The 27,118-nt window shown below is 35.1% G+C and overlaps 1 protein-coding gene and 1 pseudogene across 3 annotated transcripts in view; both read right to left on the minus strand.

Moving 5' to 3' along the window:
* Nucleotides 1-27,118, minus strand: part of Grid2 (glutamate ionotropic receptor delta type subunit 2) — a 1,419,378-nt gene that overhangs the window by 669,279 nt on the left and 722,981 nt on the right. For all 3 annotated transcript variants that reach the window (XM_076864706.2, XM_076864707.2, XM_076864705.2), the window contains one exon: nucleotides 12,345-12,550. In XM_076864706.2, the coding sequence (XP_076720821.1) occupies nucleotides 12,345-12,550 (206 nt within the window). The remainder of the gene's footprint in view (nucleotides 1-12,344; nucleotides 12,551-27,118) is intronic.
* LOC143406120 (actin, cytoplasmic 2 pseudogene) lies at nucleotides 17,517-18,559 on the minus strand (annotated as a pseudogene).

The following is a 27,118-nucleotide window of genomic DNA, read 5'->3' on the forward strand; positions in this document are numbered from 1 at the left end:
TAATTTTTTATTAAAGAAAAAATTCCACAGGTGTGGATTAGCTAGTACCCTTTAAGTTCAATATAAGTTTATTGAACTAAGGTGAAAACTTGATTCAAGAATGACTCAATTATAATTGAAAACTGTGATGTAGAAAAATGTAATTAAGTCATGAATAAATCAATGCCTGTTTGAAGTTTACTTTTTATTAAACCCAGTTAAATTAAAGTTCTTTCTTTTAGAATTTTATGTAAATCTAAAAACCTTATCTATATGAAGTCATTGAGTTTTGGGGTGACTGGCCACTAGCTGCTCCTTCATGACCTGACTATTGGGTCTTTGGAAAGAGTTACAACTTATACTGTAATAAATACAGTACCATTAATTTTTGTGATCACAGGTTCATGTGAATTTTCTTATTTCAATGATTTTCTGAAAAGAGTCCTTCATTTTCTCCTAAAGTCATATGCTTCATATTAGAAGAAAAAATATGACCTAGGAACACATGCAGCACAGGAATAATAAATCTATTCTTTCAAATACACAACAGCTCCCATTTTATGAACTGGTGGTAGAAAATTCCAATATTTTTTCCAAGCAGAGACACATGACCCCTATATGGGAAATAAAATGTATCTTTACCTCCATTTCCCATCATGCAAAACAATCAATTTCAGATCAACTTCACAATTAAATGTAAGCATATTTTACCTTTTGCATCTAAAATAAGACAAATTTCTAAATAGAACATGAGTATATCTTCATGACTTTTGAGTAGGAAGCTTTTACTTTAAAAAAAGACAAAATACAAACTATAAAGGAAAACAAATTAATAACTTGGGCTACATTTGAAATGAGAACTTTCATTCACCAAAATTTACTGTTTTCAGGGTGAAAAGACAGAGTGGGAGATGCTATTTAAAATAGACTCTTATCCATTATATATACAAATATACATGGCTGAGGTCTAGGCTAAGGGGGCTGCTCAGTTGGGGGCTGGAAAGGGCACCAGTTTATGTCCCTGAACACTGAGGGCACCAGTTTATGTCCCTGTAAGGACCCCAGCCAGTGCCCTTGATGGGCTGGGTATCTGGCAGTGTTCCTAGCTAATGGGGATGAGGGATTTGATGTCACTTGAGAGATACCAGCCTTTTCTCAGTCCTTCCTCTGGACGCTGTCTCCTAGCAGTTTGGGAAGTGCAGGTACTGAATGGTGATGGGGCTGTCCCTGGACCTCCCTGCCACTCCAAGCACCCAGCACCACCAAGCCCAGGTTAGTGCTTGGGCAGGAGACACAGAGGACTAAACCCAGGCTGGTGTTGGCCACCTCTACCAGGGATGGAATACAGCAGGCTGGGAGGCATGCCATGCTCTGACCTTCTAACAAATCATGAGGGGGGAAAAATGTAAGCTGAACATGCACTTCCTAAAAGTCAAATCCAAAAAGCCAATAAATATGCCAAAATCATTCCTCAGAAATATGCAGATTAAAAAGAAAATCTGAATCAAATACATATCTGCCATCATAAATAAGACAAAATAACAAGTATTGGTGAGGAACTGGAATATTAGAATGCTTTTAGTTGCCACCAGTAAGAGTCAAGTTGGAGTGACATTTCAGAAAACTAACAGTATCAGTGTGAACATATGACATGTCTTATGTATACTTCTCCAGCTAGTAATTCTATATTTAGGTACATACCACAGAGAAATAAATACATATGCAAAAAAAAGTGTGAAGAATCATTATTCGTAAAAGATAAACTTGGAAAAACCAACAACAGAAGTTGCATAAACTGTGGCATATAGATACAATGAAATACTTTGAAGCAATCAGAATGAATGAATTTTTCATACATACTTTATGGGAGAATCTCATAGATACAGTGCTGAGCAGAAGAAAGGAGTCAAAAATTATATACTAAATGATTATTTTTTTAATTTTTAAAATTTGTTCTAATTAATTATACATGACAGTAGAATGCATTTTGACACTCATATATACATGAAGTATAACTTCTCATTCTTCTGGTTGTACATAATGTAGAGTTACATGGGTCATGTAATCATATATGCAAAAAGGGTAATACTGTTAGATTCATTCTATTGTCATTCCTACTTCCACACTCTCACCCCTCCTTTGACTCCCCTCTGTCTAATCCAAAGTACCTCTATCATCACCCCCCACTTATTGTGAATTAGCATTGGCATATCAGAAAAAAAATATATTTGGCCTTTGGTTCTTTGGGATTGGCTTATTTTGCCTAGCATAATATTCTCTAGTTCCATCCATTTACTGGCAAATGCCATAATTTCATTCTTCTTTAAGGCTGAATAATATTTCATTCATTGTGTGTGTGTGTGTGTGTGTGTGTGTGTATGTATGTATACATACATATACATATATACCGCAATTTCTCTTAAATGATTCTTTTCATATAAAGTTTAACATCAAATACTAGTTTATTGCCCACCGCATCCAGCACAGCAGTAGAATGATTAATCCATGCAGGCAGTAATCTGGATTAAGAAAATTAATCAGAAATTATATAAATAATTTAAAGATAAATTTATTAATTAAAGTGGGGAATGGTGGGTGACCAGCCCTGGACAAAACTGGATCTGACAACAAAATGGATGGAGCCCGAGTAGTCATTTATGTGGATAGGCACACCAAAGGGATTCAGTGAGGAGCTTCTACAGGAAAACAGGATGACTGTGGTGAGAAAAAGTTGTTTGGGGCTTGGCAGGTTACATCCATCTCCAGGTGGCTGCATTTGAACCTATGGCTGTAAGGTAAGGCAAGGTGTCGGCATAATCTGGGCTTTCTTAATCCAAGGAATTCACCCAGGACTTCCCAGAAAAGTAGCCTTCTTGCCTTACGATGACTCAAACAGACCCATAATTTATACATGGCTTCCAAAACTAGTTTATTGTGTTAGAAGCCAGAATGCCCTTGACAAGGATCATAGCTACGGGGTGTATAGGAGGAACATGTGGGAATAATAGTTGTGGGAATAATAGTTATGTTCTGTTTCTCAGTCTTAATGTGGGCTGTAAATAACATTGTTGAGTTGTAAGTACTTATAATTTATTCTATTATTTATGAATGTTTTATTTAAAAATATACTTTAAATACATAGCAGTCATCTATTAACACAGTATGATCAGAGATTTTCATGCAATGGATATATTTTGGAAAAAATTCTTATCATATTTTCCTTTTTAAAATACCTTATAATAACTTCATCTTTAAAACTGTACATTGCTTAATGTCCCCAGGTAATTCCATTTAGAGAAAAATAAGTTATTTAAATAACTATTATAGTCATCTGATGAGGAGAACTCTTTCTAAATCTGTTGAGACAAGTTACTTTCACTTAGATGCTAAACTTTCCCAGAGGCTTATTTATGGGAACTGCTAAAGTAGTTGAAGAAAGTAACATTGTCTTTCTGTTCTTTGACAGTATCAAATTTTATTCTTTCTGAATCTAGGATATGGTACAATAGAACAAAAACTAACTCATCAGGTAGGTGTAAGGGATAAGAGACATTACTCTTTTTATTGTGAAGTAAAAGGATCTCATGTAAAAGTGAGGTTCCTTCCCAAAAATTTGAAGAGAAAATCCTACATTAGAAATGATAGTCATTGTCATGCAAATACTAAACCTCCCTGTTTTCAAATAATTGATATATCTTATTTGACCTGAAAACTAGAAAACCCTGGCCAAAATATTCTTATTTAAGTAGGAATTGTACATTCTTTCTGGAAAGAATATAACTTACACAACAACAAATGAAACACTATTCCTACACAAAAACTTGTTCTTTCAAAATTTCATTCCAATTCATACTTAAAATAAAACCATGTAAACACTCCTGTTTCACCATATTCATTTCAAGGACACTCACACTTACACTGTGACAATTTTCAGCAGATATCACAGCAGGTTGATTTACTCAGCTGTTCATAACTGCAGTATTTTTTATTAAAGCTCTGAAACTCTTAAATAAGAGGTGGAGCACTAACTGTAGATATTTAATGTATTGAATTTCTGAGACTTCAAAGGAAACATAATTAACTCAATGCCACATAATTGCTCCAGGGACAGGAAAATAAAGATGCAAACAGAACTGATATGCCTATTTTTCCCCTCAGCAATTAAATAACAATGGTAAGTGAGCAATTTCTTCTTTAAAACTCAATTTTTTGACTTTTATTATTTCCTTTGAACATTACAATAACTTTTCACACCAACGTATGAAGTATAGTGAACAGTAAAGTTAGGAGATCTGTTTTTATTGCCCTCATTGACCAGCATCTTTCCCCTTTGCCTCTCCTTGTCTTAGGTGTTTACTCAACTGGGTTGTCTTTCTGCCCTCCTCATAACCTTTTGTTCCTCTATCTTTCCTATTATCCCAATCCATCCATGTCCTTCAAGCTTCATTTGTCTCTCTATCCATCATAAACTCCATGGTAAGGTAATTTCTACAAATACTTCTCTTAGAATCTGACAATCATGAACCACTTTGACCCCCTGAAAACTTATGTTTACCAGTTTCAAAGTCTGGTGCACCAACCATTCCTACCATCTACTATGGGTACCAACTGCAGAAGTGTTGAATATTGCTGGAAGGAGTTACAGAACAGTATTGATTAGATCCTGACAGGTCTTTAATTTTCTCAACAGTCAACATAGAATTGACCAAAATGTTACATGTTGTATATTCTGACTGAAAATGTTATGATTTCATATTATTTCTTAAAAACTATAAAAATTGTTTTTATAAGTCTTTTATGTTTCTTTAATTTTAATCTCTAAAAATCTGGGGAAAAAATTTTTTTTTGGAACTTTCAACTCAAGAAGGTCAAAAGGGATGATTCTTAGGCTAGAGTTGGGCCTTAGTGTCAGATGCTTGCCTAGCATGTGTAAGGCACTGGGTTCGATTTTCAGCACCACATAAAAATAAACAAATAAAATAAAGGCATTCTGTCCATCTAAAACTACAAAAACAATAAAAAATAGAAGGGATGACTCTCAAAATCCCATTAAAATATGCAGTGAATGGATATATAAAGCAATGACCATGAGGAAAAAAAAAGGGGCCATAGAAAGGCATTTTAAAATAAATTACTGAAAAACAAAAAGCAGAGATTGCAGTGATACGTAATGAAACATGTGTTAGGAGCCGTAGATTAGATATCATCATAGGGGGCAGCGGCTAAGTACACAGACCTCTATCCAAGCTCTACAGGAACTGTCAGGCCCAACACAGGGTAGAAATGAGCTGAGGATGTGAAAATTCTGAGAATACAGTTGATTTTTGTCATTTGCAGAGCTAATGTTCTATAAAATTCCCTGTGACTGAATTCGTGTATACTATAGTATTGTTCATTGGGGAAATACCGATTGTGGTTCCTGTAGATCTCTAATTCTGTACATTTCTACTTAAAGTTACTCTATTATATTTTGTTATTTATTAACATTGAACGGAGTCAAAGGTCCTATAAGTCACGTCTGAATAATGCTTATCTAACAGCCCCTTTCTCTGTAAGGCACATGAAAGTTTTTTTGTGTCTTTAGGGAAACTGTGTAGCACTTCAGCAGTTTTTAGGGCATTTTAAGCAGCAAAATCACACACACGCACAGGCACAAAAATTTAAAAAATAGCCCAAAATAGACGGGGAAGGCTGTTTATTTACAGTATGAGAATTGAAACAAGAATGGAGAGGGTGGCTTTTGACCTTATCTGGGAATATGGTCTGTTGGAGAACTCAAATTTTTGCAACTCTGAAAATAAGTGACCACAAAATCACCCTAAGTATTGATTTTTGAGTTATACATAAATTTTATTGACTAGGGAAATTGCTAAATATGGAATTAGTGAATAAGGAGGATGTATGTTGATTCTCTTGGGTACTTCTCACACACTGTCATGTGCAAAATGTCCCTGAAAGTGACAGTTTGTTCTTATGCCAAAAACAAACAAACAAACAAACTTAAATTGTCTTAAAGAAATAGGTGTAGTTGGACTTTCTGGGGGTGAATGGGGGCAACTAACGTTAGCATTGTAATGTAGAGCTAAGATAGCACAATCACACACATTCTAAATCTAGTATCGCCTCCAATAAAATGTAAATGTTCTGTCTGCTCAATTTAAATGATTGAGAGCCAGAGTACAATGAAGCAATGCTATCAATGTTATGAGGTAAGTGATTTTTAATCTAGGAATTTATAATTAGCCAAGTTATTCATCAAGGATGAAGTGAGAATAAATACACATTCATAAATGAAAAGCGTGATAAATTAAACCTCCCACACACTCTCTCTTAAAAAGTTACTTGAAGATAGTCCCCCAAAAAAAAGGAAACTAAAAAACTATCACACATGGATCCAAGAATTTGTTGCTCTGACCCACAAATTTTTCAGATATAAAGAAAATGCCAGAAAAACAGCAGAAAGAATGGGCTCTGAGAGGGAAGGATCTGTTTGAAGGAATCAGGGAATTTTATTTGCTCAGAAAGATAAGAATTCAAAACTTAAGCAACCAATAAAGATGAAATTATGAAAAAGTAAAAAAAATAATAATTCAAATAAAAATTCTAAAGGTGAGAAAAACATCAACATAATCTTACCTTAATATTTCATTATGTCATGAAAAATATTAATAGTGATAAAAAATAAGTATATTGGTGGATTTTTTTTCTTATAGAATTGACTTTTAGCTAAGGTATGAAAGTTTTATTTATGGTTACCAAATAAAAGATATGTGTTTCGAGCACACTATATATAAAAGTAAAACTGTGAATCATGGAAGTTGGGAGGGGAAAGTAGAATTGTGAAAAACATCTTTCTACATGCTATTCTGTCTCTAGTAGGTAGTACATGAATCAAGATATACTGGTGTCAATTGATGTTTTTTAAAATTGTTGTAATGTTGAGAGGAGTTAATATGGATGAAGTAGATGAACTAGTATTTCATTTAACACATAAGAAAAGAAACAGAAAAAAATAAAATAGTAAGTCAATGAATAATATCACCAGAGTAAGGAAAAGTAGAAAAAAAATTAAAGAGCTAATGAAATATTATATTAACACTAAAACTATCAGGGGCACTTCATATATGTCAAAGGGAAAATCTCCTGTTAAAAAAATCCAGAAGGAGAATTTATACCTAGTATGCTATAATTTCTGTAAAAAAGACTAAAAAGTGTGTGTGTGTGTGTGTGTGTGTGTGTGTGTGTTGTGGTCCTGAAATTCACAGGAAACATGTTATATGCTTTAGGAGAAGAAAAACACGTGTTTGAGGAGTGGTGGCAGGAAGTGATCCTTTTAAAACTTTAAATCTTGGGCTATATGAATGCACAGAATATTCAAAAGCAAATGCAATTAAAATTAAAAATAAGTAATTCTTTAAAAAAATTAGAGGTAGAAAGAAAAGAATTGAGGAACTCTTTTTTTATCAAAAAGCTTTGTTTGAATTAGATTTTTTCCTCTGTAAACTTATTACATATGCGTACAAATATACATAGTCTGAATTGCAGTTTACCCCATTGCCTGCCTGATGAATTCTTATTCCCTTTTCAAGATTCTGGAGAAGAAACTTCTCTGTGAAACTTGTCCTGACCATGTCAACCTTTCAGCAGAGTCAGTTCTCTTACCAGATTCTAGGAACCCCATTTACCCATCACTAGGACAGCATTTTTCTTTTACATTTTATCATTTAGTTATATGACTGCCTCTTCCACTGCACTCAGCAATTCTCTAGGTCAGGTACTATTTTTCTTTGTGTCTGTAGAACCTAAGTGCATTCTTTTGAATTCAGAGCTGCCTGCTGTTTCTGTGAACTGCTTCTAGCAGAGATAGGGTCAGCCTGTTCCCTGAGCAGGGGAAGGACTCCTAGGACCCATAAGAAAGCAGAAACAAGCTGGACAGTGTCTGAAAACAGCTCATTGAGAAACAGGAAGCACCATGCAGATCAGAAAAGTATTGCTGGTTTAGGTTGATGTGCAAGTGGCTCACATTCTTTCTGTCATTCCTATATCACTGTGTGAGATAACTGTTGTTTTAGTTAGATTTTTTGTTTGTTTGTTTGTTTGTTTTTGGGTCTCTCTGACCAAAACACCTGACAAGAACAATTTAGAGGAGAAAGTTTATTTGGAGCCTGTGGTTTATGAGGTCTTAGCCCACAGATGGCCAATTCCATTGTTCTGGACCCAAAATGAGGCAGAACATCATGAGAAAAGGACCCAGTGGAGAAAAGCTCTTCAGTTAGTGGCAGCCTCAGGAAGTGGTGAGTGGGGTCGAGGGTCACAGAGAAGATTCATGCTTCCGGCATACACCCCAGTGACCCATCTCCTCTGGCCATGCCCCACCTTCCTACAGTTACCACCCAGTCATTCCATTCAAAGTAGTAAGGACTGACTAGGCTATAGCTCTCATAATCTAATCGTTTCACCTCTGAATATTCCTGCATTCAAAGAAGCTTTGGGGGAATATCATATTTAAATCATAGTAACTATGGAATAAATTTGTTCACAGCTTGGAGACAAAAATTAGTGATTATACACACAAGTTACTAGGGGAAAAACTGGTGACTGAGTCGAGGAAAGCAGAAAAGTCTCTCAAGAAAAATCACATACATAGATTTTATGTGTTTGGGAACAAAGATGGAAGCAATACCTTATTACAAGTATTTGAGAGTCTAGGAGAGGGGGCCAAAATGAGAATACAAGTCAAAATCATATTGGTTGAAATGGATTATGGGAAATTCAAGAATGGTCAAGTCTGAAATAATTTCATCTATCTTTGAAATAGTAATTCTAGATTATTGGTCATGGGTAGTCCTTCCCTGGCAGAGTTTCACAAATTCTACCACCAGAGTCTTATCAATGTTCCCTCTTCATTCTACAATTACACTTTTTAACTGCTTGGCATACCAAGGTCTATATAAAATGGCTCAACAATTTCTTTCCTACAAAATGAGCCATTTTTTCTGTTGCTGGTATTCAACATATAGGGTTTTTTTTTTTTAATTATCCATAATTTGTCTTTACTTTCATTACCAAACCTCTAAACAGAGTGCTCAGCACACCCACCTTCATCCATTATTTCCCTGGCTCTTTGTAATCTTGCTCCACCACTTTCCCCTATGCTTGATTTTCCTGCTTCTTGGGTTGTATTCCTCTCCTTTCTATGCCTAATCAAATTCCATATGTCTTTTAATGCTCAACTCAAGCCGCACCTCCTTTGGGACCCAAGCTCCTTCCTCAATAATTCCACAATCACACACTTTACCACTGAAACTGGATCTGAGGTGGTTCCACACTACTACAGGTGGCCCTGTAGCTGGAGATGGATGTGAGACCTGCCATTACTGCATCCTCTAATGCTGACATTCTATTTCCTTCCCTGGTACCAGACTAGAAACCTGAAGAGAGGTACTGGATCTTCATAAGCATTGCTATAGCCTAGCACAGGATGCAGGTTAAACTGGACAATAAATCAATCTTTACTGCTTTTAAAAAACTGACACCTCCAACCCTGATCTTTCTCCTGAACTCAAGTTGTGCACTTGCAACCACCCTTTTTGAGAACTATGATTAAGCACACAGGCTCTGGAGACAGACTACTTGGAATCATTTCCAGAACTACCTCTTATTAGTTGTTTTATCTTGACTAATTAATTAACATTTGAGTGTCTAATTTATAATAAACCATGGATAATGACAATACCAACTCAAAAGTTTTTGTATGAGAATGAAATGAGTTTATTGTTTATAAAAACCTTAGAAATTAATAAGTAGGGAGAAAAACAGTAAATAGTAAGGGAGTTAGGAACAAAATTGTTAAAATGCAGTTATAATCACCTGGGTAGGACACTTTGGCTCAAACACCATATGTTTCAAATTGAACTCTAAATCCTTCCCCTGTGAGCAAATAAAGCTATTTGCTCATAACCAAGAATGACGTCTGTTACGGGTTAAATTATTGTTTTCATTGCCGTCTACCATGCAGAATTCACATGCTGAAGTCCTAACACTCAGATTTAGAATTTGACTCTGTTTGGATATAAGGCCTTTACAGAGGTAATCAAGTAAAAATGAGGTCAGTAGGGTGAGCCCTAATCCAAAATGACTGGTGTCATTTCAAAGGGGAAGTTTGGACAGACCTGCAGATGGAAGATGATGTGAAGAGACTTAAGGAGAAGAAAGCCATCTACCAGCCAGAGTGCAGGGGAGGGGGGCGATCTGGAACATCTCCTTCCCTCACAGTTCTGAGAAAGAACCAACTTAGTTAATATCTTGATTTCGGATTTCTAGCTTCCAGAACTGGGAGACAATAATTTTCTGTTGTTTGAGACACCTGGTAGTAGTATTTTGTAATGAAGCTCTAGCAAACCAGTAGTATACCATCATCTCCTGGAATCCAGATTAAAAATTCTACATTCTCTGATTTTCCATTTCCTGGACACTTGAACTCTTGACAGTCTGCCCCTGAGTGACTCTCACTCCTATGGACTTGTGTCCCACAACCACCAGTTCCATCTTCTCTGTCTGAAAGGGAACCATTCCAACTCATGGCTCCCCAGCTGTCAGTTCTCAATAGGAAAGTCTGAGCATGCCATCCCCCATTCTCAGCCAATTGCTTCTAAATGTTCACCAAAGAGAGATCAACTGTTGTTCTGGCACTCCAGGGCCTTTGCCATCTGGGGTAAATCCTCATTTCACACAGCATATACCACTGCTCTTCCTCATGTAGCTCACTATTAATCTTCACAAAACTTTACTCTGAGCATACAATGAAGGGGTGTGTCTGCTCATCTTGACAGAATTTTCACATTAGCAGGCACTTTTTGTCCATTTTTTTTTTCCCTAGACAAAGTGATCTAGAAGTTTCTGTCTCTTGAGTATCTACTAACTGCCAGGTCTCTCCCTGCCCACCACCACTTTTTAAGATATTCCATAGGATATCTTATTAATCTACATTATTCTCTTACTGTGCTTAAACCAATCTTATTCTCATTTTACTGATGACAAAATGGAGACTCAGAAATATTAAGTAATTTTTCCATGACTTATAACAAGAAAGGAGCTGAGATGGACTTACACTTGTCTTGTTATAACACTTTTGTGGATTCCTACGAAAGATACAAAGTGAATGAAGTCTTCTCTGGTGACCACTGATGCTGCTACTTCATTTACTGCAGTTTTTTCCATTTTGATTTATATTACATCTCTTCATACTTGCTTTTAATATTCTAGAATATTTTGTGTTTCTTGAAAGAATCAATTCTAAAGCTAAAAATGTTCTTTCTATTGTGGAAAAATCTAGTGGTTTGATGATATTAAGTTATTTTCTAAACTCAAAATGTTAAAGTTCTATATTTATCCATAACTGCATAACAAAATTCTGTGTTAAAATAAAAAATTGATATTACTGATAGTTTCCATAAGGTTTACCGTTCTGTGATTTATATTTTGCTTCAAGATTCTTGAAAACAATTCTATTACAGAGCATCAAAGAACTTCTAACACTTCTTAATTTATAGCAGGACTTAGAAGGTAAAGAAACCATAGAGCTTAAGTGAGGAAAAAAGTATGAACAAAATAAAGTCACCAAACTTAGAAACACGATGTGACATATGAATGTCATGATCAGTTCTATTACTAGGCAAAATTAAAATGGAAGTAAGGCTAAAATGGCTTGATAATAATCCTTTGCAAGATAATCACAAGCATTTCAGAATAAAGAGATGTAACAACAATCACTGGAAAATCCTGTATTTTTACAGAGTTTTAAATCTTCTAACCAAATTAGCAGCCACAGTTAAAAAGTTGAAGATGTGGCATCATAAAATGTGCAATGGTCATCACTTTGCTTAGTTTTATGCAGTTTTAATTACTTGTCTTCGTACAGAGTTCCCAGAGCAAAAGTAAATCTGTTATATTTTTTTAAAGTAATCATGTTTAGGCAATCACATTCTATTCAAGTAAATCTTTTCTCAGAAGTAAAATTTTAACTTGCAAATTTAAGTATTAGTTAGCTGTACCCTTGTGAATTCATTCGTTACCTTGATAGATCTATTCAGGTCAACAGCACTTTTCAACCCTCATAAGACTTCTTAAAATTGCCCTGGCTTTGTGCCTAAATATACATAAACACAAACATTCTCAGCAATTAACTGGACAGTATGGGGTAAATGTGATGTGCAAAGAATTCGCTGTGTTTCCTCCATTAGTGTTAATGAGAGTTGAGCAGTTAATTCTCTCACCCTGCTCTTAACTTTCACTCCTCTACAGGGCTCATTCCAAAGTATTTAGTTTTTCCACCATACCCCAACTGCATGATGATTTTTACTTACCTCACTAATGAAGGACTTGGCTGTGGCAGGATTCATAACAAGGATGGCTCTCCTAAGAGTGTCTCGATAGCGATTCAATTCCTCTATCCTCATGGTATCAAAGAGAGTGGTGATCATTTTATTGATGTTGTTTTCTACCTTTTGAAGTGCAACGTCCATTCCTTGCTGAGACACTTTGTCCAAAAACTCTTGTATTCCACGGATATCTAGGAATATTAAAAACCCATCAAAGTGTGAGTTACAACACAGAAGGGAGTCAAAAGTTATTTCACTAATATCAGAATAGTTTACTGTTTGCTGTCTAAAATTACTGAGTATCTGATGGAACTCTCAAATATGTTTGTGGTTTGACCCCATAGACTGTGTGTCAAAAATGTAATTATTTTAAAAATGGATTTCTGTCTATCCACTTAGCATTCTAAACTATCTTAACTCTGAAAAATGTGGGCATAGAATGGAGGGAGGTAGAGAGAAATTTCCTTTACTAAAGTATGGAAGAAGTAAAGTAACTCTCTATTTTACCTGGCATTAAAGAATGTATGAATATCACTGATGACAGATGAATATGAATCAAGGTTACCAGTGTTTCTTAAAATAAATAGCAATATCATTAAATTGACATTTATAATCTAAATAAATAGCAACAGTGTTTTATGAAATTGTCTTTAAACCATATTAGGTCACTTGGACCACAAGTAAAGTATCTGCATTTTGGTCTATTTTATCAGTACTACTTCCTTAGCTTAAATTTGAAAAACCTGGTACGATATAGTTTTCTTTTTAAGAGTATAAAGAATACACCATGTGTGTAAAACAAATTTTAAAATACATTTTAGCATTTAAGAAAACATTATAAATGGTATCACTTTTAAATGAGTCTATAAAATATTCACACATCCATTCCAAAATAAAGAAAGTTCTGAAAAGTTACCAAAAAGTCCAGTGTTTACTTCACATTCAAATAAGGAAAGTAAAATCGAGTCTAAATAAAGAAATTAAAAATGTACACTTAGATATATATTTTACATACCAATAAGTATCTGCATGTTATCAATATTTCTTTCTAGTGCCCCTTTAGATGTTTATAGTAGGGATTTAAAGTGCTAAATATGATTGGAAAGTGTACTAGGCACAAAATCTTAACTTACAAGGTAATAAGTCCAGGCTATAAAAAAGTTTAAAGGAAAATAATTAGCAAAAGTAAGAAACAAATAGTATTTAGGAACATATTATGAATAGACTGTATCTTAAAATCCCTAATTGAGTGTATCTTAAGCCTCTCAAGGGGAATAATAAAAACACTAAATAAGCCCAAAGAACCAGAAATAGCTGTAAAATTAGAAACTGACAGGTAACAAAATTTTACATTTGCAAAGTTTCAAATTAATAAAAAACTTTTATTTCTTCTTATGGTTGGTTTTATTTTTTAAATAAATAGGCTATATTCACTTGTATGATGACTCACAGTGTTCAGAATAGACATCCTGTATAAATTCTACCTTACATTCCTCATTCCTAATTATATTAGAAACTCAAGCATTGAAGCAGATTAAAAGGACAAAAGGTTCAGCTAGAGCAGAACAAGAGATAGAAGAGATGGAATATCAAAGGTATTGTGTGCTCATTAAATATTCAACTTGGAAAGTACTTAAAGGTGTAAAACATTGTCACATGGATTAAATAAAGGATTAGTTCTAATGGAACTTGGTAGCCACAGGCAGAAGTATTACATTGGGACTTGAACACAATTAACATGAATTTTCTACCTTTGGTGTGAATGTTCTTTGAATATTTAAATTGGCAAGTATGTATGTATACAAAATCCAATGTAGGGTCTAACACATGACAGGACAGTTCCTATTATCAATAACAGCACATTAACTGTTATGCTTCTCCACACATTAACTGACTATGCTTCTCCCACCCATAATGCAGTTGTCTAAAATCAACTGATAGCTTGCTAACCCAAAAAAAGCGAGTATAAAATCCAAGGTAGCTTTTGGGATGCAGTTGTTAAGCAGTAATAGTTTTGCTTATAAGAGAGGAGAGTGACACTAAATACTCATGATAAATAGCAATTGGTAAGTGCAATGAGAGAAGGATCTGAATCATGCTATTAGCTGCTCTGTGTAAAGGAATCATTAAAAGAGATAGTAGGACTTTGGTTTTGTTAATTAAACATGAAGATTACCATCACAATTATTCAGTTTCATTATCTGTATGCTGATTAGTTGGCAGTTAATGAACAAAGTTCCAAGGGTTACAGAAATAAAAATGACATGATGCTTGACCTGAAGGAGCTACCAGGCTGGTACCCCTCTGACTAGTGCTATTTATTGATAACAGAAAGTTAAACAATAGTTTCAGTAGTTCCAAGTAATTATTAATTCTACTGACTAGATGATTATATAATAGCAAGGGTTGGGGGCTCATTAACTGAGTTATTAAACACAAGATTAAGGGGAAAATAAGTCTTTTCCCTAGGCACAACAAAGGAATTTATAGTAAGCAAAAGAAAGGCTGCCCTCAAAATGCCCATATTGTAATCCCCATAATACGCTAGGTTACCTGGCAAAGAGGGATCAAGGATGAAGACAGAATTAAGGTTCTTAGTCAGGTGAATTTAATATAGAGAGACCAACCCATATGGGTAGAATCAGTATAATCTTGGGCCCTGATAATTGGAAGAGGGAGGCAGAGGAGGAGCAACGGGGAGAGCAGACCACTTAAGAATGGGTTGAGATGCAGTTGTTGCTGCCTTTGAAGTTAAGGGGAGGGGAGCAAGAGTGAAGAAAAGTGGGTGGGCTGGTAAAAGTGAGGAAATGGATTCTTCCCTAGGGTCCTCAGAAAATAACACAGCCTCACCAGTACTTTGATTTTAGCCCAGAAGTCTAAACTATCCAACTGTACTTGTGTTGTTTAAATCTCTAACTATGGGGTAATATGCTCACCAGCAATAGAAACTTATATAGAACTATGCTTTGATTCTTAAGTCAGCATTTTTTCAAATTTTGGTCCACTGAATTTTATTTACGAATCATTTGGAGAACTTATTGAAAATGTCTGAGCCCATCCCCACTCTTATGGACTCAGAAACACTCTGGACAAAATCCAGTGATTTTTTCCCTCACTTGATGGTTCCTAAGAGACCAACTTGGGAACCAGTGCTCCAATTTCGTAACCTTGTGTTACAGGCTCCTTTGAGAAAATTCATGGTGGTTATGAGTCCTCTCTTTCTCCAGTAAATATACATACCCAACACAATCTGCACATATTATATTTTTATCTAATCTGCTTGCTTCCCTTAAGCATAGTTATTGAAGGACCCAGATTAGTATTTTGTTACTACTTTTAGTGATTTTTTTCCCTAGAGGATTTTACCTACTATATAGGTCTGTTAACTTGGAATGTATTTTCTACTTATCTTATTAATCTACATTATAATAATAGGAAATAAGATATTAGATATCCCATGTTAACTAAATAGTGCATACATTTCAATTAAATAGACATTTAAAATAAAAGTGTTAAGTAACATTACAAACATGTAAATACCTTTCCCAATAACCTTCAATAATTCTCAGTTACTAGTCAAACTCAAGTCATCCTTCAGCTTCAGGAAAAACATACCAAATTGTAGAAGGTTGGGTTTTCATGGATGCCAACTTGAGATGGAGGTTAGATAACAGAAAGGTGATTAAGGACTGCTCTCAGGAATCACTCTTGTACATAAGGAAAGGGAGCAAAGAGGATACTGCAAAGAGATGTGGTGCTGTCATTTGGTCTCAACGAACCTCCGAAGGGAGCTCTGAAGGCCTGATAGTTTTCAGAGTGAACCCAAGGTAGGTAAGTCTAGAAGAAGGAGAGGCTTTTTAACACTGCATGGATCCTAAGTAATTCTGCATAGGTGAAGGCAATTCTTGTGGAGGGTAGTCAGCTGCCAGTACTCCCAACAGTTGCTGGAATACGTTCTCCAGTTTTGAAGGGGGATTTTAGGGAAAAGATCAGAGTCTGAAATTTTCCCTACATTTTTGGGATCAAAAAATATTGTTTTGGTTTTCAGGAAAAAATGATGTGAAAAGCCCTGTTAAGTTATGTCTAGTCACAATCCGTATCTTTTTCTTGGGAGGTGGATATTGGGGATCCAACTCAGGGGCACTCAACCACTGAGCCACATCATGTTTTATTTAGAAACAGGGTCTCATGAGTTGCTTAGCACCTCCCTTTTTCTGAGGCTGGCTTTGAACTCCTGATCCTCCTGTCAGTCTCCCAAGCTGATGGGATTGCAGGAGTGAGCCACCACATTTGGTTTCCACCTATCTTTTATAAAACAGGTTTTCATCTAGGGGAAAGTAAAACTGCATTTGATACCACAAAATCAGGTTTGGATCTCCACTTTCTAGCAAGTTCATAATTGATAGCTTCTGTTTTTTGTTTCCAGTATTCTGTCTCCTTTATTCAAATAATAAGGTGCAATTTTCCTTTTTTTTTTTTTTGTACTGTAGCACTTTATTTTTCCTTACTCAATGAAGTGTTGCTGGGGCCTAATGTTCTCACATAACAATAGAAAACCAAAAATTTGTCATCTGATAAAGAATTGAGTAAAAAACCTTACATAAATTAAAATGAATAAATTTACAGATGTAAATGCAAACTGTTTCTAACTCAAGGCAAGTAATAACCAATGGTGGTCGGGCAGGAGAACATTGGTAAGAACGGAAACTGGGTCCTAAGGCTCACACTTTCCCACCCTGTTGGACCACAAGAAGTGACAGCTGGCCCAGGAACTCTTGCCAGCCGGAGCAATCCAGGAAGTCTGTCAGCTGACACATGAATACCCTGCACAGATCACTGATGTGGTCTCAGATTCGCTAAGCCACGGACTTCTCTCCTTTATGCATGCTCTCACCTCAGGTACCAGGTGACCGAGCCACATGGACTAAGGGCTTAAATCAAAGATATGCACAGGGCATTAAACATATACCAAGGAAACAGTTAACTTGAATACAAGGTCAAAATCAGCAACGAGTTCTACATTCCAGTGCTGATATCAGATACAAGCTTCAAGAACAATTTCTTTTCAAAGGCTTATTCTAGGTTCAAATTTGCCAGAGCAAATTTATACTCCAGATTCAGCACATGCAGCAGGTGCCTGGCACCTGCTCAGTCCATCTAAAAGCATTTGCGGTGGACAATGCAGGGGCCCCACTCGTACTCCTGCTTGCTGATCTACATCTGCTGGAAGGTGGACAGTGAGGCCAGGATGGAGCCGCCGCTCCACACAGAGTACTTGAGCTCAGGGGGAGCAATAATCTTGATCTTCATGGTGCTGGGGACCAGGGCTGTGTTCTCCTTCTGCATCCTGTGAGCGTTGCCGGGGTACATGGTGGTGCCGCCCCGACAGCAGGGTGTTGGCATTCGAGGTCCTTGCAGATGTCGATGTCACACTTCATGATGGAGTTGAAGGTGGTCTGGTGGATGCCAGAGGATTCCATACCCAGGAAAGAGGGCTGGAAGAGTGCCTCTGGACACCGGAACCGCTCGTTGCCCATGGTGATCACCTGCCCATCAGGCAGATCGTAGCTCTTCTCCAGGGAGGAGGAGGATGCAGCAGTGGCCCTCTCAAGCTCAAAGTCCAGGGCAAAGTAGCACAGCTTCTCCTTGATGTCACGCAGGATCTCCAGCTCCGCCATGGTGGTAAAGCTGTAGCCGCGCTCTGTCAGGATCTTCAGGGGGTAGTCTGTCAGGTCCCCGCGAGCCAGATCCAGATGCAGGATGGCGTGGGGAAGGGTGTAGCCCTCGTAGATGTGCACTGTGTGGGTGACCCCGTCACCAGAGTCCATGACAATGCCAGTGGTGCGCCCAGAGGCGAACAGGGACAGCAAGGCCTGGATGGCCACATACATGGCCGTGTGTTGAAGGTCTCGAACATGATCGGAGTCATCTTCTCCCTGTTGGCCTTGGGGTTCAGGGGGGACTCAGTCAGCAGCACCGGGTGCTCCTCGGGGGCCACGCACAGCCCGTTGTAGAAGGCATGGTGCCAGATCTTTTCCATATGGTCCCAGTTGGTGACGATGCTGTGCTCGATGGTATACTTCAGGGTCAGGATGCCGCGCTTGCTCTGGGCCTCGTCACCCATATACGAGTCCTTCTGGCCCAGCTTTGCACATGCCAGAGCCATCGTCAATGAGGAGCGCAGAGATTTCCTCTTCCATTGCGGTTGGCGGAGGACGGGTGGCGAGCAGAGGGAGAATGCGGAGCAGCGGCCAACCGCAGCGAGTGACACAAGTTGGCATTTTTCATGTAAGAAATAAACCTGTTCCCTTTCCCTGTGTTCCACATGTGCCCCGCACTCTACCTTATATTACTGGACGGTCCTGTGGTCTTGAGCTGGTTCATTTGGGTGCATCATAGCCTTGGCCTAAATAATTAGTCTAAGAGTAGTTATAGCACTGAAGCAGAGATTGATAACGAGATAATGTAAAACAACTGGTTTTTTTTGGTAACACAAGTTGTGATGTAGTTTGGGATTGCAGGAGCTAGGAGGTGAGAAAGTACCTAAAGAGAAACAGACATAGCCAGCTCTTCTCCCAACTACAAGAGTCAATTCAGAAAAAACAATTCAAAACTAGTAGCTTAGTTTGAAGCGAGCTTCTGTCACTTTTAAAAGGAAGGGTGTTGACTACCATATACAGATATGATACATAATTTTTAAAAATGTGGTAGTTTCATAATGATGATACAGGCATACTTTCTGTACTCAGAAAGTTTCCATTTTAGAGGAGGAATAGACATTTATGCAGGAAATTATGTGTTAATGTGATGTTGCCGAATATAGGCAATGTAACAAGGAATGAAAACATCAGGAAAGTAGTAACCACCTACAGCTTACCTACAAGGGGAGCCATTACCTCACCTAATTACTGGGATTCCTGATAAAAAGAAATAGGATGTGTATCATGTTAAAGCAGTTTTTAAGCTGTAAACTTCTATGCAGTGTACATTTTCATTATGAACAGTTTAGTCACCTCAGGCAAAAGGTCTATCTATTTTTTTACTTATTTTTTCTGCTATTTTTTTCTATAGAAAAATGAAAAATGGAAGAAAATCTTGATAAGAAATAAAAGTTGATCTCTATAACATTCTTAGAACTTAATATTCTAACAGTCATCAATTTCTCTGTTATCTAAATTGTGTTACCTACTTAGGCCAGCTTCCCACAACAATTCTTGAAGATGTAGTGTCTGATTGGAACTTAATGATTCATTTTATTAAATCATGTAAAATGACTATATTATGATCTCTAAAGTAAGATTAATTTTAATCTTTTTACTGAAAGTGTTTTATATTAAAATAGATTACAGCAGAAAAATCTTAGTATTGGAATTTAATATAGAAATGCAATTCTAACCTGACCCTAGAAAGAAATCAGAAATATGATAAACCAGAAAAATAAGACTAATACATGATAAGCCAGATACATGATACGTGATGTTACACCCCATACCATAGTCAGCATCCATATAGATGACTTTCTAAAACAATCATTGTGCCAATCACTAGGAAAAGTACTTGGAAGAGAATCTTGAGTAAAATAAAAACCCTTGTTGTCACTGAGGGTACTGTACATACCACCAGATGATAACAGAAACTCAATTACCACAGTATAATCTTGCAATACTACTCATTTTGCAAATTAAAGTTCCAATTTTGCTAAATGTGGGGGCATTCTCCAGAAAGCATCAAAATAGTAACTTATGGTCTGATTTTTGTATTCAAATATTACCTTTAAAATATTGAATTCAATAAGAAAAGAGATCTGCCACAAAGTTTGCATATCTAATTTTTCCTCTATTCATTTCTTTTCCTTTGAGTAGATTAAGCACATTTAATCATTGATCATTTGATGCACTGAAGACCTCAGTTTGAGCAGGAAGACTTCAGCACTGCACTTATCCAATCTTGGCATATCTGAAATTGTTACAGTATGAAAACTTTTAAAAATTTAGGACCTTGTGACTTTCTCTTTTTTTTTTTTTTTTTTTTGATAAAGAGAAATCCTTTTACTGCTCAATACATGAGCTGCATGAATTCTTCCCAACATGTGAACAGCAAAGCTAACTCTATATAAGACTTGTGTTCTGAGAAAATAAAACTTTTTGATATTGGACAATTTTTAAAATTTGATTTAGGGGAATTCTCACTTCTAAAATAATTAGAGTCATTTAGTGAGTACTTTTTTGGCACTTGTGGTATATTTTTTACTTTATATTTAAAACTAAAGGTAACAATATGGTGTTTTAGAGTTTGAGGTGATATAGTATAGCAATTGTGACCCATTGATGACATTTTTTTCTTTGTTAAGAACTTGGGATTTGTTAAGTTCATAGGTTTTCAGTATGAGAGTCATCTTTACAATAATGTTAATCAATATTTTTAAAGGACATTTTACTGATGAATAAATCCAAAGTAGTCAAAAAAATATTTTTAAAGAATTGACATATTATATACTAATGCAAAAGAAATAGTGCAATAAACTGCTTGCATTAATTATATGCTTACTGATGCACATTTAAGTAAATGAGAGAACTGAAAGCTGGAAAGTAGCCAAATGGGTAATAAACAGCTTTAAAACTGTCAAGAGAGAAAGTCAATAATATTATACTCATCAGACATTTGAAAACACCCTCAGGGTAATCATAAATGTTTCCAATCAATTAAGAGGAATGTGTCCATTTTATGGGCTTTGATTAAACCTACATCAAGATTGCCAAGGAATGTTATCATTTTTAAAAGTGAATTTATGAGGATGGACATCTTATTTTTGTTTCACACGGGTCTTCCATGTGGCAATTAAGTTGCAAGAAAATGGTGACATAGTCAAGGTTAGTGCTTAAGTACCTCAGGTTGCTTGCTGGAACTGACCCTTAATTTGGAATACTTAAATCAATGTTTTCATATGCAGAAGAATTCATAAATAACACATTTGTGAATCCCCTGAATTTGAAATTTTTATTATTGTACATGGTGTTGTCAAAAAGTATGTATTTCTATTTTTAATGATAATAAAAACCTATTGCATAATAGGAAAAAACCTACCCTGTTACTATAAGAAAAATGTCAGAACAGCTAAGCTAACAAAACAATTTTTTAGCTGAACAAACCAAAATTGAACATATTTAAACTTAAAAGTGTGTTTTAAAATATTTAAATCTTGAATTTTAATTAAAATATAATCTCCTTAACTTTATTCTTATAAGGTTAATTTCCTTCAAACAAACTAAGGAAGTGCATGTGTTTATGTGTTCCTATCCTCACTTTTCCAATTCAGGGACTTCATGAAACTCAGACTGGTGCTTTAGAACCCTCCATATTCCTGACCAAATTACTTGGTTCCAGGATTGACAAAAGACCCAAACAGAATATAAGACTTGATATCAATGATATAAATTTATATAAATGGATATAAATCCATACATGTGATATATTGCCCAAGGAAATTTCATCAGTACTATCCTCTGTAAGGATGCCTAGTGTTGCCTAAGAATGAAGCCAACATATGATTGAAATAGAGATGAGGATTTGGCTAAGAGACTATCTAACCACTTTCAATAAACTCATGTCTTTATGTTGTTACTGAAATGAACTGCTTAGCTGCCTCTCATCCTTGTATTTTCCAGTCTTCCCAACTGGATCATCTGAACTGATTTATCAATATATCCTTCCTGATATTAGGCTGTGGGCCCAATATTATTCTTAATAAAGGAAATTCTAAAAAATCCAAGTAGCGCATTTGAAGAGCACATAAACTTTATGACTTGTGCCATTCTAATATATCAGTTACGTTACGTTCTACTAGTCCAGAAATTTAACTTTGTTCTCATAAATACTCTCAGAGAACAAAACTCTTCCATTGAAGTCATCTGTCTTCTTTTTATTTGTACTCTAAGGACCAGCCCCTCTTATAACTTTCTGGTTTCTATGTTATGTCAGTTGTCAGACTCTTTAAATCTGGAATTTATCCTTTGACTAGTACATCCATCTTAATTTTTTGCTTAGGCTTCTCAGATAGTGAGTCTTCTTGGATTACTGCCAGTGGCCTCTCATGAGTCTGCTTCAATACTAGCCCATGTATTTAATAATACTTTTTCTTGGAAAGGATTTGGGTGAAAATATAAATAGTATGCTAAGTAAATTGAAGTTGATTCAAAATTAGAAGAGTTGGTCAACTATATATTGGGTGACATATTAATATATAGCATACATTTTAAAAAGGCAAAATTATGAGACATCAGAAAAAAAGTCCAAGTATTTTATATTGCTAAACAGAGGTATAGGTCTCAACTCTCTCAATTTTGCAAGACAGCATGTGGCATTTTATGTGATCAATAACTGTGTCAGGTCTTATACAGAGAGATCAGACAATTAGAATAGCTAGGGACAAAGACATTCTGAAAGTTGGAACACATGAAATGAACATTGAGGTTAAAAAAAATGAGACATCTTGAATGTTTATTTCAAAGTGTATTTATTATATTTCAGTGTTATTATCAAGATAACAAATATTCTATTACCACCGAAATTTATCTTTTGCTCTTTGAAGACAATCCACCTCAGATGCACATGCAACCACTTTCTGGTTTGTAACAACATATTTTTTTAAATATTTGTTTTTTTATGAATATAATTATAGAGTATATATTCTTTCTTTTTTAATTTCAGGATTCTTTTATTCAACATTATATTGTTATATGTCTCCATAATTCATTACTTATTATTGCTGAGTGATATTCCACATGGGCACATGAAAATTCATTTAATCATTGTTAATTGATGGGTATTTGGGTTATTACCTGATTTGAATCAAAGAAAGCTGCTGCTGCAACTATCCTTATACAAGAATTCTCCTCTCTCTGAAGTCGAATGGCTGAGTCATAGAGTAAGTGAATATTTAACTTCATGAAAAAATACCAAACTATCCAATTGCTTGTGTATTTCAGAATCCAACAGCCAGAGTACAGGAGTAGCTGTTCTGCCACATACTGTAGTCAGTATTGGCAATCTCTGTGTCTTCAGCCAAACTATTACAGGTTAATATTTCAATGTAGTTTTAGTTTGAATTTTCCTATAGTTTAAGAAGGTGACATACTTCTTGTACTTGTCATTTACATACCTTCTTATGTGAAACACAAGGCTTTTGTTCATTTTGTAGTGTGTTTTGTTCTCATACTGTTGCTTTGTTAGAGTTGTCAATATAAATTGTATGAGACTTTTCAGAGTCTATATATTTAAATATATATTTAAATAACTTTTTTTGATATAAGTATTGAAATGTATTTCTCAGTTTGTATTCATCTGTTTTCTTAATGTTGACTATTATTGAACAGGAAATTTTAATTTTGATTAGGTCCAAACTAAGTTATTGCTTGCTTTTGTGATTAGTTCATTAGTTCATTTATTTATTCATTTAAGCAATCTTTGTATATTCCAAAATCATAAAATCATAAAGATCATCTCTGTTTCCTTCTAAAAAACTGCTTATTGTTACGTTCAGTTTAGGTCTACAATAAAACTTGAATTAAATTATGTCTTTGATGGGAAATTTAAAAATGGTTTTTAAAATTTTTTTAATTTTTCATGTAGATACCTAATTGGTTCAGTATTATTGGTTACAACTACATCACTGGAATGCATGCCTAATGCTTCAGTGCAAAGATGTCATACAGGTATCAAACTCTTTCAGGGAACCAATAACTCACCTAATGTGCAAAACAATACACCAGAAAACAACCGCATAGTAAGTTATACATGCAAACTCTCAGAAAGAAAACTTTAAATAGTAATTTTAAGGACACTGAATAAACTTCAAGAAAAGACAGAAATAATTCAATAAGAGATACTTAGCAGAGAGATTAAGGGAACTTAAAAAAAATCCTTGAACTGAAGTGTACATTCAGCAAAGTGAAAGATGAAATGGAAATCATCAATACTAGATTATATCAAATAAAAAAGTCAATGAGCTAAAAAACAGGCTATTTTCTCCATAGTCAATTTTACAGAATTTTATAGCATCTTGCCATTGGGGAGAATAAAATTGACTATGGAGAAATAAAATACATAAAACAATGAAGATTAATGAAAAAAGCCTATGGAAAATTTGGAAGAGAATTAAAAGGGCAAATATTCAGATTATTTGGGTTCAAGAGTGGTTTCAGAATGCCAAAGGGGCAAAAGCTTACTCATGTTTATAATACTAGAAAACTCCACATGCAGGAAGGTCAAAAGTCACTAGTAAGAGTCAACTCAACCAATTCTACTGAAGACATATTATAAACACATTATCAAAGTTTAAAGACAAGAGATTCTCAAAGCAAGAAGAGAAAAGAAACAAAGTATATAGACAAATATATAAATAGATATATAAACAAATTATATGTCTCATGTCATTGTTTAGACATGAGATGTTCCTCAAAAGTTTATGTATGAGACAATGCAAGGAAGTTTGGAGGTGAAACAATTGGGTTATGAGAGCCTTTACCTAATCAGTGCATTGATTCATTGACATGGAATAACTGCATGGTAACAGAAGGTATATAGGGTGTGGTTAGAGTAGTTAGGTCACTCAGGGCATGCCTTTGGGATTTATACTTTGTCCTTGGTGAGCAGAGCTCTCTCTCTGATTCCTTGTTGCCATGTCCTGAGCTACTTTCCTTGTGCTGCACCTTTCCACCATGATGTTTCACCTCATCTTGATCACAGAGCAATGGATGAGCAATTGGCTATCTATGGATTGAGGCCTCTGAAACTGTAAGCCCAAATAAACGTTTCCTTCTCTATGTTGTTCTGTCAGGTACTTTGGTCAAAATGATGTAAAACTGACTAAAACATAAGGTATTCAAATTCATCTGACAGATTTCTCAACAGAAACTTTACAGGTCAGAGGGGAATGGGATGAGATTTTTATAGTTCTGAGAGACTGCCAAGTAAGAATACTGTACTTAAATAAGCTATCTTTAGAAATGCAGGAGAGACAGATATTCCCAGACAAAGAAGAGCTGAAAGAATTTATTATCACCAGACCTGTCATACAAGAAATGCTAAAGGGAATTCTTCAAACTGGAAGAAGGAGATGCTAATGATTAAGAAGACAACATTAGGAAGTATAAAATTGACTGGAACGAGTTACTACAGAGACAAATGCAGAAAGCTCTAATATTGTAAACATGGTGCACATACCATATAAATTTTTTAAAAACAGGACAACTAAAATAATAATAACTATTAGTTTGTTAAACAAAAGGAAATATAGAAAGGTGTCAAATGGTACATTAAAAATTCAAAATGTGAGGAGGAATGAAGTATAAGCTTAGAGGTGTTTATTATTACTTTTGCACCTTTTTGTTTGTTTCTTTTCATATCTTATGATAAATGGCAAGATGCTATAATTTCAAAGTAATTAGTTAGAACTAAAAGATGTTTTTGCAAGCCCTATGGTAACTACAGTGCAAAAACCTATAATAGGCACACCAAAACTAGTAAACATGAATCATAAAACACTTCTGGAGATAAGCCTTTAACCATAAAGAAATACTGAAGAGAAGCAGACAGGAAAAAAGGAACTACAAATCAAAGACACAGAAATAAGTTCTTACTTATCAATAATGGCTTTAAATGTGAATGAGTTGCAGTATCTCATTAAAAGACAGAAATTGACTGAATTGATAAATAAAAACAAGGTCCAACTTTATGTTGCTTACAAAATATTTATAGCCCAGCTAAGAACACATGTAGACTGAAAGTGAAGGTATTAAAAAAGTTATTCCATGCAAATAGAATAAATAAATAAACAGGGGACTTTACCATTCTACTTTCACAATGGTTAGGTAATTCTGAGAGAAAATCAACAAAGAAATGGCAAAATTAAACTTTACTCTAGATCAAATGGACCTAACACACATCTATAGAATATTATAACAACTGAAGTCTATGTAATTTCTCAACATGATATGGAACATTCAACAGAGTAGATCATATGTATGCTATAAAAAAGCGTAAACAAAATTTTTAAAACTGAAATCATATTCCTCATTTCTGACCACAATAAAATAAAATTGGAAGTCAGCAACACAAAAATTTAAACTGCATCAGTGCATACAAATTATATTTAAAAACAAAACAAAACAAAACTCCTAAAGAACCCAATGAATCAAAGAAAAAATTAGGAAGAAAAATTATGAAACCTATGCCTACCTACATCAAAATATAAGAAAGTTCTCAAATAAACAACAAATCATTGTACCTCAAGATATAAAAACACTAAATAGACACTAAAAACAGAATACAAAAGAAAAATGAAAATCTGATCTTTTGAAAAGACAAACCAAATAGACAAACTCTTAGCTAAGAAACACAAATATAGAGAAGACCCAAATACAAATGCATACAATCAAAGATGAAAAAGAAGACACATTATAACAAACATCATAGATGTAGTTAGAATCCTTAGAGACTATTATGAAAAAGTTGTGTCAAAAATTTCATTATCTAAAAGAAATTATTATATAAATACACTTTACCAAGATAAAATAATGACAAAATAGATAACCAATACTAAATAACAATATTGAATTAGTAATAAAACATTTCTCACCAAAGAAAAGTCTGGATCCAGGTGACTTGATTGCTGAATTCTATCAAACATTTATAAAATAACTAATATAAATTCTCAAATTATTCCCCAAAATATGAAGAGGACTGAATTATTCTAAACTCAC

The sequence above is a fragment of the Callospermophilus lateralis genome, chromosome 8 (assembly GCF_048772815.1).
Source record: "Callospermophilus lateralis isolate mCalLat2 chromosome 8, mCalLat2.hap1, whole genome shotgun sequence".
In the NCBI taxonomy this organism is placed as follows: domain Eukaryota; kingdom Metazoa; phylum Chordata; class Mammalia; order Rodentia; family Sciuridae; genus Callospermophilus; species Callospermophilus lateralis.